This window comes from Balaenoptera borealis, assembly GCF_965194805.1.
Source record: "Balaenoptera borealis genome assembly, chromosome: 6".
Taxonomy (NCBI): Eukaryota; Metazoa; Chordata; class Mammalia; order Artiodactyla; family Balaenopteridae; genus Balaenoptera; species Balaenoptera borealis.
This window is the reverse complement of record NC_138863.1, coordinates 59,055,283-59,071,207: the sequence shown is the minus strand read 5'-3', so window position 1 is coordinate 59,071,207 and position 15,925 is coordinate 59,055,283. Positions and strand designations below refer to the sequence as shown.

General features: G+C 37.3%; 1 protein-coding gene across 2 annotated transcripts in view; it reads right to left on the bottom strand.

Annotated features, from left to right (window-relative positions):
• The window catches only part of OLA1 (Obg like ATPase 1), a 172,731-nt gene that overhangs the window by 143,012 nt on the left and 13,794 nt on the right, over positions 1–15,925 (bottom strand). For both annotated transcript variants that reach the window (XM_082397731.1, XM_082397730.1), the window contains exon 3: positions 3,829–3,972. In XM_082397731.1, the coding sequence (XP_082253857.1) occupies positions 3,829–3,972 (144 nt within the window). The remainder of the gene's footprint in view (positions 1–3,828; positions 3,973–15,925) is intronic.

Below are 15,925 nucleotides of genomic sequence, written 5' to 3'. Positions count from 1 at the left end.
ATGATAAAATACAACATAAAAGTTCCACAAAATGCTTTCCTATTATCTGCATGGAAAATGAGTCCTTTTAAAATAATTGTTCTATAAAAAATTTTTATACAAATAGGAATTACTTCATAACTGCTACCAGCAAATCCACAGAAAACATACAAAAGAAGGGGTTAAGTTTCTGGTGACTACTGTGGTTGCCTCTCCAGCATCCTTTGCCCCTTCTCTTGATGACTATATTGACTGTCATTTGGCTAGTCATACCTCCCCAGTGTAGCCCGGAGCTTTGAAAAAGCTGGCTCTACACCTAACTCTAGAAGGGGGCATGTAGCTTGGGCCTATACTAAGCAGCTTAATTTCATCCCCTAGGCACAATTAATGATTCTAGGACCTCTGCCTTGCTCCATTTGCCTAGAAAGACTTAAGGAGAGATTTGCCAGAGAGGGTTAAGAGGGTTCTTGAATAGAAGATCATCAGTTCTCTGACAGGGCTTCTAGAAGCAAATCCCTCTTCCTTCACTCTGAACATGGATGAGAAAGTATACAGTTCCAAGATTTGAGAGTTCCAAATGATTTGGTCATTTGAGATGACCAAAGGGGAAGGCAATCTTATGATCAAGCTGATAAAGTAAGTAAAATGGAGAGGGGAACGAAGCCAGGTCCTTGATGACACAACTGAGGTGCTGAAACCAACACAAAATACCATGCTACCTGTTACTAACTCAATAAATCAATTTTTAAATCCATATGTTAGGTGCAACCAAACTCATCTAAATAATATAACTTCTAACAACTAAAACATATCACCCATATGATAAATATAAAGTACAGTAGCATAGATACGAGAGGAAAGGCCCTTAAGTTGAAGTAAGAAGCCTTGGGTTCTAGCCCTGGTTGACATTAACTATCTGTGTGACCTTGAGCAAATCATTTCACCTTTCTGGGCTTCCGTTTCCTTTTATAAGGAAACCAGACAGGACAATCTATAGCTCTGAGGTTCTGTTTTCTAATGAAAATGAGTTTCTTAATTCTGATTCTTGATTTAAGGCCAGGATAAAGGTTTAAACCATTAATACCATATCTCAAAAAATAAAGACTTGACCCCTAATTCAAAGATTTTTTATATACTGTACCAATGATTCTAAGACTACTTTGTTTTTAGACCTTATGAAACTTTCTTGAGATTAAAATAAGGTTAAAAATCTTTTTAATCACTATGATATAATGAACACAGAATACCAAAAACATTTATAAGTCTTTCTTCAATAGAAACAAATGAAAATGATGAGGAGGATTTTTCTTCCATCAAAAAAACAAACAAAAAACCTGGAAACTTGCAATATAACAGATAAGTCTGGGGTAGCAAGAAGAAAAACTATGAATTACTGTCAATTCTTCCTTATTTGCTTGACCACAAAGAGGCCAAAATTAAGTTACGGAAAAAATGAAGATGGGTTTCCATTCAACTTTTGTATTTCCATAAAGGCGTTTAATCAATGTTTACCAGTAAAGCAAGAGAAATTTTGAGAAATTAATTCCCTGCCTAAAATTTCAATAAATTTGAAGTCCATGAGCTTTATTATTGTTTTTTTTTTTTAAATAACATGACATTTATTTATTTATTTATTTGGTTGCATTGGGTCTTAGTTGTGGCAGGCGGGCTCCTTAGCTGCAGCTCACGGGCTCCTTAGTTGCGGCTCGCCTGCTCCTTAGTTGCGGCACGTGTGTCCCTTAGTTGTGGAAGGCGGGCTCCTTAGTTGCAGTAGGCGGGCTCCTTAATTGTGGCATGCGAACTCTTAGTTGCAGCATGCATGTGGGATCTAGTTCCCTGACCAGGGAGCAAACCCAGGCCCCCTGCATTGGGAGCTCGGAGTCTTAACCACTGCGCCACCAGGGAAGTCCCTCCAAGAGCTTTATTATTGTTGTTGTTCTCTCATGTCTCTGGAAAATTTCAGCAATGTCACATGACCACACAGCCCCTCAGTGGCAAAGGCTCACAGAAGGAGAGAGTTAGAGTGGGCAGAGAAGGCAGCACAACAGCATTTGGGGCCTGGACAAAGAAGGCATCTGGGCAGAGCAGCCCAGCAATAGGCAGGGCCCAAGCCAGGAGAGTGTCCAAACTGGGCAACAACCTGGTGGGTTCAAGAGATTTGCAACATATACAGGGATTGAGCAAATAAGCACATTATTGGGACAACTGGAGAAATCTAAATGGAATCTGTGAATTAGATGATAATATTAGATCATTGTCAATGTCCTGATTATGATGGTTTACTGTGGTTATGTAGGCGAGTGTCTATACTTAGCAAATACAAACTGAAGAATTAAAGTGCAATGTGGCATCATGTCTGCAAGTTATTTTCAAAGGTTCAGAGAAATTTGAGTGAAAGGCATACAAACATTCTACATATAATTTTGCAGCTTTTATATAAAACTGAAATCATTTAAAAATAAAAAGTTTTTAAAAAGGATTCAGAAGTCAGCTTGAGGAGCCAATTTGAGGGATATAATTTGAGCTATATTCAATGACTGTGACATATTATAACCAAGTGAGTAACACTGATATGAATAAATATATGAATGAATAAATGAAAACAAGAAAGCTCTTCTTACAGCAGAATGTCAACTAATAAATGAAGAAGAAATGGTGGAATTACAAAATCATCACGTGACAATCATCCCAGTAATAATTAATTCATCAAAAAATCAATAGATGCTAAAACTAGAGGATGAAAGTAAGAGAAGTAAATAAATTTGATATATATTCTGTAGTTAGAACTCATAGGAATTGCTGATAGATTGGATGTAGGGGTGAGGAAAGAAAAGAATCAAGGATAGATCTTGGGCTTTAACCTAAGCAACTGAAGAAATAATAGTACTATTTATTGAATTATAAACGTCTTGAGGAAGAACAAATTTGACACAGGCAGGGTGAAATCAAGAAGTCCATTTAGGACATGTAAAGTCGGAGGCACCTGTTTAGTCATCTAAGTGTCAGTGTCAAGCAGGCGGTTAGATATACGTCTGGAGTTCAACAGAGTTCAGGGCTGGAGACAAAAATTGGGGATTTATCACCACATTCAAAATAGTGAAAAACTAAAAGCAAACTAAATTCTCAATAATAGGGAAATGGTAAATAAACTGTGTACATTCATATAACATAGTACTAAACATTATCATTATATTAGAAATCATTATTTATTTAAATCTGTACTTTTTAATCTAGAAAAATATTAATGATACCCCAAGTAAAAAAATATCAAAAGTATGGAAGGATCTACCTCAAAAGTACTTACATCTATTATATCAAGGTAGAAGTATAGGTGATTTTTACTCCTCTCTTTGTACATTTCCATATTGTCTGAACTTCCTACAATAAAACTGTATTATCTTACTTTTTCTAATTAAAGATATAATACATGCTGTTATAAAAACTTCATACAGAGAGAACTACAAGAAATAAAGAAAAAAATGACCTAAAAATTCCATTCCCCAGAGATAACCATCAATTAGTTTGTGATCTTCAGTTCATACATTTTCCTATGAATACACAAATACATGTATCATTTTACATGAATGGAATCACATAATACAGACTAATTACTCCCTCTACTTCACACTCCCCAGAAAAAAATAACTTCAATGTTAACAATGGATGCACCCTTCCTCACCCTTCTCCAGGTTCTAGGTTACTTTTATAATCACCCAAAACAATAATGCTACATTAATTTGGAAAAAAACAACACAACCCTTCTACATAATTTTAAATATATCACTTATATATATTTACTCAATCTATACAGGGCCACCACATGAACAATGGCATAAAGATTTTTCTTACCTTGCTGGTTTGTGGTACTGGCAAAGAAAGTCAAACCTTTCATCTGGCACAGGTACTCTGCTCTCATTAGGATCAATAGTGCAGAATGGGAAGTTTTCTGCTGAAGCTTGACTATTGGTTAACACATTGAAGAAAGTAGATTTCCTAAAATGAATAAAAACTATTTCAATCAATTCTTAGGCTAACACTGAGAAAAATTTATCTCACTCTAATTTCAATGCTAAATAAAATCCATAAGAATTATAAAACCGATCTGGGAACGCAGGGTGGGGGGATAGGGCGGGGAATACATTTTTACTAACAGAAACGAATGAAATTTACAACAATGCAGCTCATGATTTACAGTTAGGCTATGCTCCTCTCTCAGTCTATTTGGAACGTGAAAAGCATCTCCCCAAAGAATCTTTCTTATAAATGATAACTAGTCTCATAACACACCACAAAATCTATTTTACTCCTAAAGTACCTGGAATACCAGTATCATTTCACCTATATCTAGTATAATCTTCTCTGGCATAGACGTAGAGAGGTGTGTATTTAGTTAGGTCAATTACTTCCCAAGCATTGGCTAATTGTCTAATAGGAAATGGGAGTTTGGAGCTCAGACTCCCTTCTAATTGTTAGTGCATAAGGATTACTGGTCATCTAGAACTGTGAATCGTGGATTGTGAAAGTCAAAATGTGAATTTTTTCCAAGGTATAACTTTAATCAAGAAAAAGCTATTAAAAATGAAAAAACTGTTCACTAATTTTCTGTTATCTGATTCTTATCAGATAATACACACTCAGAGAATGCCAACTCGTATTACTATTCTCTCTTTTCCAAACACTTTTTAAGGTAAAAATGTCTATCAGATGAGATCTAACCTTATATTCATCAGAAGTTTATACTTGCTACAGTTAGTTCATCTGACTGAATTTTAAATCAGAGAACCAGTCCTTTTTTTTTTTCAACTCTGAGACCCTTTTAAAAGAGTAATGAACAGGGACTTCCCTGGTGGTCCAGTGGTAAAGAATCCGCCTTACAATGCAGGGGACACGGGTTCAATCCCTGGTCAGGGAACTAAGATCCCACATGCCACAGGGCAACTAAGCCGGCACGCCACAACTACTGAGCTCGCACGCCTCAGCTAGAACCCACAAGCCGCAAACTACAGAGCCCACGCGCTCTGGAACCCGCGCACCACAACTACAGAGCCCACACGCCCCGGAGCCAGTGCACCACAACTAGAGAAGAGAAAACCCACACGCCACAACTAGAGAGAAGCCCGCGCACTACAACGAAGAGCCTGCGCACCACAACTAAGACCCAACGCAGCCAAAAATAAATTAAAAAATTTTTTAAAAAGCCATCTCTACGACACCCTCTAAAAATAAAATAAAATAAAATAGTAATGAACAAAAGGCAACAAGGGAGGCTTACCTAAATACTACTGGTGAGAAGGATTGTTTGGCAATGATATATTAACTTGAACCTGCCCATAGGTCTTTAAGATGTTGCTCTTATATCACATTCAGACTAAATATTTGGGATTAAAGTAGAAAAGTTTCCAAAAACAGCCATTTAAATCATTACTGGTTACTTAGAGTACCAATGGTCAAATCAGTAGCTTTCAAATGCTTGCCTATAACAGATTCAGCTGAGAATTTAAAGGCATGCACTACCAGGCCTCTTTCCAGATTTGGTGTAGGCCCCAGTATTTTAACTCAGCTAACAACTCATTGAATAATACTGACTGTTGTAGAATTTATATTGGTAACCTCTAAGAGCCTGGTAACAATCCCAGAACTCCAGGAATGATAATTAAGAGGAAATTACTAGTTCCTATGGAGATAGCTTTTCTTTTCAATCCTGTTAAGATAAATGTCATAGTACTTAATTTAAAATAGTCTGTATATTTATCAAGTTATAGTCCATCTATTTCAAGAAAGACACTGAAGATTAATACAATTTTAAAAATTAATATATACAATAAGGCAGATAATTTTTAAAAAGAAAACTCACATTCAAATTATGATTTTTAAATGCCATGTCCATTAAAAATAACGAGGACTTCTTGGAGAAATTACTAGTTCCAGGTCTGGGACCAGAAGTATACAAGATGAATCTCAAACAATTTTTCCCCAAGGGAAAACAAGGAACCTACTGAAGGCCATAGAGTCCTATCAAAAGCACTCTGGAGCCAATCTGAATAGGCCCACAGGCCAAAGATGGGTCAATCGGAGCACCTTTAAGGATAGCTACAATGGACTATAACAAATCAAATAACTTCATATCCATGAGTTGTTAATAATCCTCAACAAGACAAAATCAAAAAAAAGAAAAAAAAAACCCTCTCTGGCTACCTTTTAATGATGCTAGGTGATTGATAGATTCTTCTGATAACTGTTGAGTAAAACATTCATTGTGTCTTTCTTATATAAACTGCACTTTTAGAGTAACAAAGAGTTGATGAAGAAAAGATTCTCTCATAGACATATTCCAGCCAATAAATGAAAAAAGAATAAAAAACTTAGAATACCACCATTTTGTAACCACTAAGGAACTAATGAATTGGGTAATTATCACCAGTGATCATTAACTGTCTCCCCCCCAAAAAGTACCTCCTAACAATTATGTACACCATCTTTCAAGTATTCCTGACATAAAAAATTATATGATCAAAAATTATCTGAAACTTACCTGATCAAGCCTTTAGATATTACTATCACTTAACAGAAAATACAGAGGACAGGAGAACATACTAAATGACACCACATAGATGCAATTAAGAAAATTTGGACTTTGGAAAATTCTGTAAGACAAACATCCAGATTTCTCTAACAAGTCAACTGGTGGAGGGAGGAAATTCTGCTTCTGGGTGAGATGCAAAAGCTAACAGCAGACTAGAACTCTCACCCAGAACTAGAAAAGCCATTTAAATGCGGAATACAGAAAGTATCTGTTTGAAGGGGCTAAGAATCTGGAAATGGGACATTCGCCCATTCTAGGCAAAGTAAGGTGGCCAAGAATCCAGGCTTTATACTCATGTAAGCTGATGCTGGAGTACAGGGAACCCAGCCAAGAATTAGGAGAAGACCTGGAGGATGGACCTCAAGAACACGACCAGTTTTCCCCTCAGGATATTGCCCGCAAAAGGGAGAACTACAAAAGTGTACTGAAGTAAATGAACTGGAGAGTAATACGCTCCATACCTTATTCCCCACCCTACAAAAAAATAAAAAATAAAAAGTGATACTTAGGTTGCCAGAACAATCCACAAGTCCTTATTTACCGAAAATGTAAGTAAAGGGAATTCCCTGGCGGTCCAGTGGTTACAATTCCGCGCTTTCACTGCCAAGGGCGCGGATTCAATCCCTGGTCAGGGAACTAAGATCCCAGAAGCTGTGCGGTGCAGCCAACAAATAAAAATAAAAAATAAAAAAAATAAAATGTAACTAAAATATTGCATACCTGCAACAAAAATATTGCAAAATAATGGTACAATAAAAATACTTCAAGGAAAATTTAAATATATTAATTAATCCACTTACAAGACATTTGTGCCTTTCTTGGGGGACAAAAAAAGTGCAGTTGTATTTTTGTATACTGTAGATAAAAAACTGCTCGTTGCTATTACCACAGTCACAGTAATTGCAATATAAAAAGTCCATAGGGAGTTCATGGAGTTATTTTCAAATTTATTGGTTTTATTAAGTACTGCATTTTTGACTGCTTACCGGACAAAAATATGTTTCATACTAAAGAAAAAAGTTTATCCCTTAAAACATATTATACAGTAAAAATATAGAAAAGAAAGCCCCATTATCTCTTAGGCTAAAAAAATTCTTACGTGCAGTCAAACTAAACATGGAAGACATCTCCATTTTCACAGATCACCTCATCTTGGACATGATTTTAAATTTCATAAAATCCAAGTCATCTGTACCTTCCAATAGCTTTGCAAGTACAAAAAAGTAAAAAGAAGGAAAAAAGAAAATTTTCTAAGGATTATTAGTACAGCCTTTAGCGGCAAGTTAAGACATTTTGATCTATTCAAATCTATTAAAGAAAAGACTCACAAAAGCAAAGAATTTTAAAGTTTTGGCTTAAATTGGAGTGGTAAAGCCCATAAGACTTTTTGTGAAATGAGGATTTTACACACACACACACATTCAGATCCCTTATAAGGTTATTATTGAAGCTTGAAAGTATAAGATTCAAAATTGTAGGAATCTCTCTTATGCAAGAACAAGTTTACATAAATATTATTTCAGCAATGATATCATTAAAAAAAACAGTGGCTAGACTTAATGTATGCCCCCTCCACTTAAGACCTAAATACTTTATTTTTGAAATTATATATTTTACTGTAATAAGTAAATCTGACTGAATATATGTTTTATCTAAAATCTTATGCAAAATTACAATATGTATAGGGAAGTCAGGATACCAGTGCAAACTCCCCCAGCATTCTGAATTAACCATTCATACAACACACAACCAAAAGCATGGAAAAAAGTGGAATGTTCTTTCAAAATGTTTTGAATTTAGATATAACTAAACTGTTAAAAAGTATCTATCTGCTAGATACAGAAAAAAAAAATGACAGGAATAAATACCAATGTGTGTATACATGGGTTAGTATAACCACATATTTTTCCTAATTCTATCAGGTGAGAGGGCTTAAAAGAAGTAACACCCCAGCAGTAGGATCACATCTAGAGCCCAGATCTTAGTTGCTAAATACCATTCTTCGATAAAAGAAACCAAGGCTTTCTGGAGACAAGGCTGGGACATGAAAAATACACTATTAACCTGAAATATCTTAGTGTCAGAGAGTAAGGAAATGCTTGAAAAGAAAAAAAAAAAAAAAAAAAAGGAAAAAAAAGAAAGGGAAAAAACAAAAAGAATGGAAAAAAAAGATGGAGGCATGTAAAAAGGACATAAGATGCACCTTGAAGGAGCTCCCAATGACCAAATCTGAACAATTTGAGCAACAAAATAAATACTGATAATATTGGATTAAAACCCAAATAAAAAAAATTTCACTGAGTCTAAATAGAACTATATAAATGATTGAATAAATAACTAATTGTAGGGGAAAAGAAAAACATTCCATACAGAAGAATTCCAAATAATAAATGTAAAAGGAATAAGGGAAGTGGAATATCACCATTAGAACACCACACTAATAATTGCTGCAGGCAAAATCCACTAAGGAGTGATAAAGTTTAGTTGGGGAAACTTTAAGAAGAAACAGAATATTTAAATAGCCTCAAAATACCTTTCCCCCATAAAATTAATTAATTACTGTGGTGATTTTAACAAATGTCCACAAATTCTTTGATACTCATTCCTTCAGGAGGTGGAGCTTAATTCCCCTCCCCTTGAGCATGGGTTGGACTTAGTGACTTGCTTCTAAGGAACAGCCTATCAAAAAGAAAAAGGATAATTTTACAGTGGAGAAATCTGGCAGACACCACCTTAACCAAGTGATCAAGGTTAACATCACCAGTGATAAATCATGTTGCTATCATATAGCTCCTCAATATGACACAATGAGAAAGGCACTTCACCTCCACAGTGTTCTTCCTAAAAGTCTATTGCGTGATTCCTGATACCAAAATATATTATAAAACTACAGTAATCCAAATAGTGTGGAACTGACATAAAGATAGACCCATATACCAGTGGAACAGAATAGAGAGCCCAGAAATAAATCCTCCCATATACAGTCAGATAATCTTTGACAAGGGTATCAAGACCACACAATGGGGAAAAGACAGTCTCTTCAACGAATGACACTGAGGAAACTGGATATCCACATGCAAAGGAATGAAGACCCTTACCTTACACCATACACAAAATTAACTCAAAATGGATTACAGACCTAAGGTAGAGCCTAAAACCATATAAGTCACAGAAGGAAATGTAGGGGAAAAACTTTGTAACATTGGATTTGGCAATTATTTCTGAGATATGACACCAAAAGGACAAGCAACAAAAGCAAAATTAGAAAAAAAATGAGACTACATCAAACTTAAAAACTGCACATCAAAAGAAACAATCAACAGAGTGAAAGGTAACCTATAGAATGGGAAAAAAATAATTGCAAATCACACGTCTGATAAAGAGTTAATATCCAGAATGTATAAAGAACGCCTATAACTTAACAACAACAACAAAAGTAACTTTAAAAAGTAACATTAAAAAGTAGCAAAGGACCTCAATAGACATTTCTCCACAGAAGATAAACAAATAGCCAAGAAACATATGAAAAGATGCTCAACATCACCAATCATCAGGAAAATGTAAATCAAAACCACAATGAGGTATCACCTCACACCCATTAAGATAGTCACTATCAAAAAAACAGAAAACAAGTGTTGGCCAAGACGTAGAGAAATTAGAACTCTGGTACACTGTTGGTGGAATGTAAAATGGTACAGCTGCTATGGAAAACAGTCTGAAGGTTCCTCAAAAAACTAAAAATAGAATTACCATGTGATCCAGCAACCCCACTTCAGGGTATTTACCCAAAATAATTAAAAGCAGGATCTCAAAGTGATATTTGCACACTCCTGTTCACTGCAGCATTATTCACAATAACCAAAAGGTGGAAGCAGCCCTAATGTCTATCGACAGAGGAATGGATAAAGAAAAAGTCCACAGCATGATAAAACATCAAACTGGAATTGAGAGACATTATACAAAATACCTGAATAGTACTTTTCAAAAGTAAACGAAATTTTTCACGACCTTTAAAAGGTCTATACAGGAAAAGAAAAAGGACATTAGCGGGAAAACTGGTGAAATCCAAAAAAGTCTATAGTTAATAGTAAATAAATAAATGAGCGAAAAAAAAAAATCTGAAATTATATGATATAGCAACAGTGACCAGGCTTCAGGTTCAAGATGGTGGAGTAGAAGGACGGTCACTCACTCCTTCTTGCGAGAGCACCGGAATCACAACTAACTACTGAAAAATCATCGACAGGAAGACACTGGAACTGACCAAAAAAGACACCCCACATCCAAAGACAAAGAAGAAACCACAATGAGACAGTAGGAGGGGCGCAATCATAATAAAATCAAATCCCATAACTGCTGGGTGGGTGACTCACAAATTAGAGAATACTTATACCACAGAAGTCCACCCACTGGAGTGAAGGTTCTGAGCCCCACTTCAGGCTTCCCAACCTGGGGGTCTGGCAACGGGAGGAGGAATTCCCAGAGAATCAGACTTTGAAGGCTAGCGGGATTTGATTGCAGGACTTCGACAGGACTGGGGGAAACAGAGACTCCACTCTTGGAGGGCACACACAAAGTAGTGTCTGCATCAGGACCCAGGGGAAAGAGCAGTGACCCCATAGGAGACTGAACCACACCTACCTGCTAGTGTTGGAGGGTCTCCTGTAGAGGCAGGGGTAGTTGTGTCTCACCATGAGGACAAGGACACTGGCAGCAGAAGTTCTGGGAAGTACTCCTTGGCATGAGCACTCCCAGAGCCCGACATTACCCCACCAAAGACCCAGGGTAGGCTCCAGTGTTGGGTCCCCTCAGGCCAAACAACCAACAGGGAGGGAACCCAGCCCCACCCATCAGCAGACAGGCAGATTAAAGTTTTACTGAGCTCTGCCCACCAGAGCAACACCCAGCTCCACCCACCACCAGTCCCTCCCATCAGGAAACTTCCACAAGCCTCTTAGATAGCCTCATCCACCAGAGGGCAGACAGCAGGAGCAAGAAGAACTACAATCCTGCAGTCTGTGGAACAAAAACCACATTCACAGAAAGATAGACAAGATGAAAAGGCAGAAGGCTATGTACCAGATGAAGGAACAAGATAAAACCCTAGAAAAACAACTAAATGAAGTGGAGATAGGCAACATCCAGAAAAAGAATTCAGAATAACGATAGTAAGATGATACAGGACATCAGAAAAAGAATGGAGACAAAGATCGAGAAGATGCAAGAAATGTTTAACAAAGACCTAGAAGAATTAAAGAACAAACAAACAGAGATGAACAATACAATAATTGAAATGAGAAATACACTAGAAGGAATCAATAGCAGAATAACTGAGGCAGAAGAACGGATAAGTGACCTGGAAGACAGAATGGTGGAATTCACTACTGCAGAACAGAATAAAGAAAAAAGAATGAAAAGAAATGAAGACAGCCTAAGAGACCTCTGGGACAACATTAAATGCAACAACATTCGCATTATATGGGTCCCAGAAGGAGAAGAGAGAAAGGACCAGAGAAAATATTTGAAGAGATTATAGTTGAAAACTTCCCTAACATGGGAAAGGAAATAGTCACCCAAGTCCAGGAAGCACAGACCCAAGAAGAAACAAGCCGAGACACACAGTAATCAAATTAGCAAAAATTGGGCTTCCCTGGTGGCGCAGGGGTTGAGACTCTGCCTGCCAGTGCAGGGGACACGGGTTCGAGCCCTGGTCTGGGAAGATCCCACGTGCCGCGGAGCGGCTGGGCCCGTGAGCCACAGCTGCTGAGCCTGCGCATCTGGAGCCTGTGCTCCGCAACAAGAGAGGCCACGATGGTGAGAGGCCCGCGCACCATGATGACGAGTGGCCCCCACTTGCCACAACTAGAGAAAGCCCTCGCACAGAAACGAAGACCCAACACAGCCAAAAATAAATAAATTAATTAAAAATATATATATTAGCAAAAATTAAAGACAAAGAAAAATTATTGAAGCAGCAAGGGAAAAATGACAAATAACATACAAGGGAACTCCCATAAGGTTAACAGCTGATTTCTCAGGAAAAACTCTACAAGCCAGAAGGGAGTGGAATGACATATTTAAAGTGATGAAAGGGAAGAAACTACAACCAAGATTACTCTACCCGGCAAGGATCTCACTCAGATTCGACGGAGAAATCAAAAGCTTTACAGACAAGCAAAAGCTAAAAGAATTCAGCACCACCAAACCAGCTCTACAACAAATGCCGAAGGAACGTCTCTAAGTGGGAAACACAAGAGAAGAAAAGGACCTACAAAACAAACTCAAAACAATTAAGAAAATGGTAATAGGAACATACATATCAATAATTGCCTTAAACGTGAATGGATTAAATGCTCCTATCAAAAGACACAGGCTTGCTGAATGGATACAAAAACAAGATCTATATATATGTTGTCTACAAGAGACCCACTTCAGACCTAGGGACACATACACATTGAAAGTGAGGGGATGGAAAAAGATATTCTATGCAAATGGAAATCAAAAGAAAGCTGGAGTAGCAATACTCATATCAGATAAAACAGACTTTAAAACAAAGAATGTTACAAGAGACAAGGAAGGACACTACATAATGATCAAGGAATCAATCCAAGAAGAAGATATAACAATTATAAATATATATGCACCCAACATAGGAGCACCTCAATACATAAGGCATCTGGTCCAGGACCAGATGGCTTCACAGGTGAACTGTATCAAACATTTAGAGAGGAGCTAACACCTGTCCTTCTCAAACTCTTCCAAACAAATGTAGAGGAAGGAACACTCCCAAACTCATTCTATGAGGCCACCATCACCCTGATACCAAAACCAGACAAAGATACTACAAAAAAAGGAAATTACAGACCAATATCACTCATGAATATAGGTGCAAAAATCCTCAACAAAATACTAGCAAACAGAATCCAACAACACATTACAAGCATCATACACTATGATCAAGTGGATTTATCCCAGGGGTGCAAGGATTCTTCAATATATGCAAATCAATCAATGTGATATACCATAATAACAAATTGGAGAAAAAAAACCATATGATCATCTCAATAGATGCAGAAAAAGCTTTAGACAAAATTCAACACCCATTTATGATAAAAACTCTCCAGAAAGTGGGCATAGAGGGAACCTACCTCAACATAGTAAAAGCCTTAAGTGACAAACCCACAGCAAACATCATTCTCAATGGTGAAAAACTGAAAGCATTTCCTCTAAGATCAGGAACAAGACAAAGATGTCCACTCTCGCCACTATTATTCAACATAGTTTTGGAAGTCCTAGCCACAGCAATTAGAGAAGAAAAAGAAATAAAAGGAATACAAATTGGAAAAGAAGTAAAACTGTCACTGTTTGCAGATGACATGATACTATACATAGTCCTAAAGATGCCACTGGAAAACTACTACAGCTAGACAATGAATTTGGTAAAGTTGCAGGATACAAAATTAATGCATAAAAATCTCTTGCATTCCTATACACTAATGATGACAAATCTGAAAGAGAAATTAAGGAAACACTCCCATTTACCATTGCAACAAAAAGAATAAAATACCTAGGAATAAACCTACCTAGGAGACAAAAGACCTGTATGCAGAAAACTATAAGATGCTGATGAAAGAAATTAAAGATGATACAAACAGATGGAGATATATACCATGTTCTTGGATTGGAAGAATCAATATTGTGAAAATGACTATACTACCCAAAGCAATCTACAGATTCAATGCAATCCCTATCCAATTACCAATGGCATTTTTTACAGAACTAAACAAAAAATCTTAAAATTTGTATGGAGACACAAAAGACCCCAAATAGCCAAAGAGGTCTCGAGGGAAAAAAATGGAGCTGGAGGAATCAGACTCCCTGACTTCAGACTATACTACAAAGCCAGTAATCAATACAATACGGTACTGGCACAAAAACAGAAATATAAATCAGTGGAACAGGATAGAAAGCCCAGAGATAAACCCACACACCTATGGTCAACTAATCTATGACAAAGGAGGCAAGGATATAAAATGGAGAAAATACAGTCTCTTCAATAAGTGGTGCTGGGAAACCTGGACAGCTACATGTAAAAGAATGAAATTAGAACACTCCCTAACACCATACACAAAAAAAAACTCAAAATGGATTAGAGACTTAAATGCAAGACCAGACACTATAAAACTCCTAGAGGAAATTTTTTTTTTTTAATTTATTTTTGGCTGCGTTGGGTCTTCGTTTCTGTGCGAGGGCTTTCTCTAGTTGCGGCAAGTGGGGGCCACTCTTCATCGTGGTACGCGGGCCTCTCACTATCGCGGCCTCTCTTGTTGCGGAGCACAGGCTCCAGATGCGCAGGCTCAGCAATTGTGGCTCACGGGCCTAGTCGCTCCGCGGCATGTGGGATCTTCCCAGACCAGGGCTCGAACCCGTGTCCCCTGCATTGGCAGGCAGATTCTCAACCACTGCGGCACCAGGGAAGCCCCCAGGAAGAACACTCTCTGACATAAATCACAGCAAGATATTTTTTGATCCACCTCCCAGAGTAATGGAAATAAAAACAAAAATAAACAAATGGGACCTAACGAAACTTAAAAGCTTTTGCACAGCAAAGGAAACTACAAACAAGACAAAAAGACAACCCTCAGAATGGGAGAAAATATTTGCAAACGAATCAACGGACAAAGGATTAATCTCCAAAATATATAAACAGCTCATGCAGCTCAATATTAAAAAAAAAATAACCCAATCCAAAAATGGGCAGAAGACCTAAATAGACATTTCTCCAAAGAAGACATACAGATGGCCAAGAAGCCCATGAAAAGCTGCTCAACATCACTGATTATTAAAGAAATGCAAATCAAAACTACAATGAGGTACCACCTCATACCAGTTAGAATGGGCATCATCAGAAAATCTACAAACAACAAATGCTGGAGAGAGTATGGAGAAAAGGGAACCCTCTTGCACTGTTGGTGGGAATGTAAATTGATACAGCCACTATGGAGAATAGTATGGAGGTTCCTTAAAAAACTGAAAATAGAATTACCATATGACCCAGCAATCCCACTACTGGGCATATACCCAGAGAAAACCATAATTCAAAAAGACACATGCACCCCAATGTTCATTGCAGCACTATTTACAATAGCCAGGACATGGAAGCAACCTAAATGCCCATCGACAGACGAATGGATAAAGAAGATGTGGTACATATATACAATGGAATATTACTCAGCCATAAAAAGGAACGAAATTGGGTCATTTGTAGAGATATGGATGGATCTAGAGACTGTCACACAGAGTGAAGTAAGTCAGAAAGTGAAAAACAAATATTGTATATTTAACGCATATATGTGGAACCTA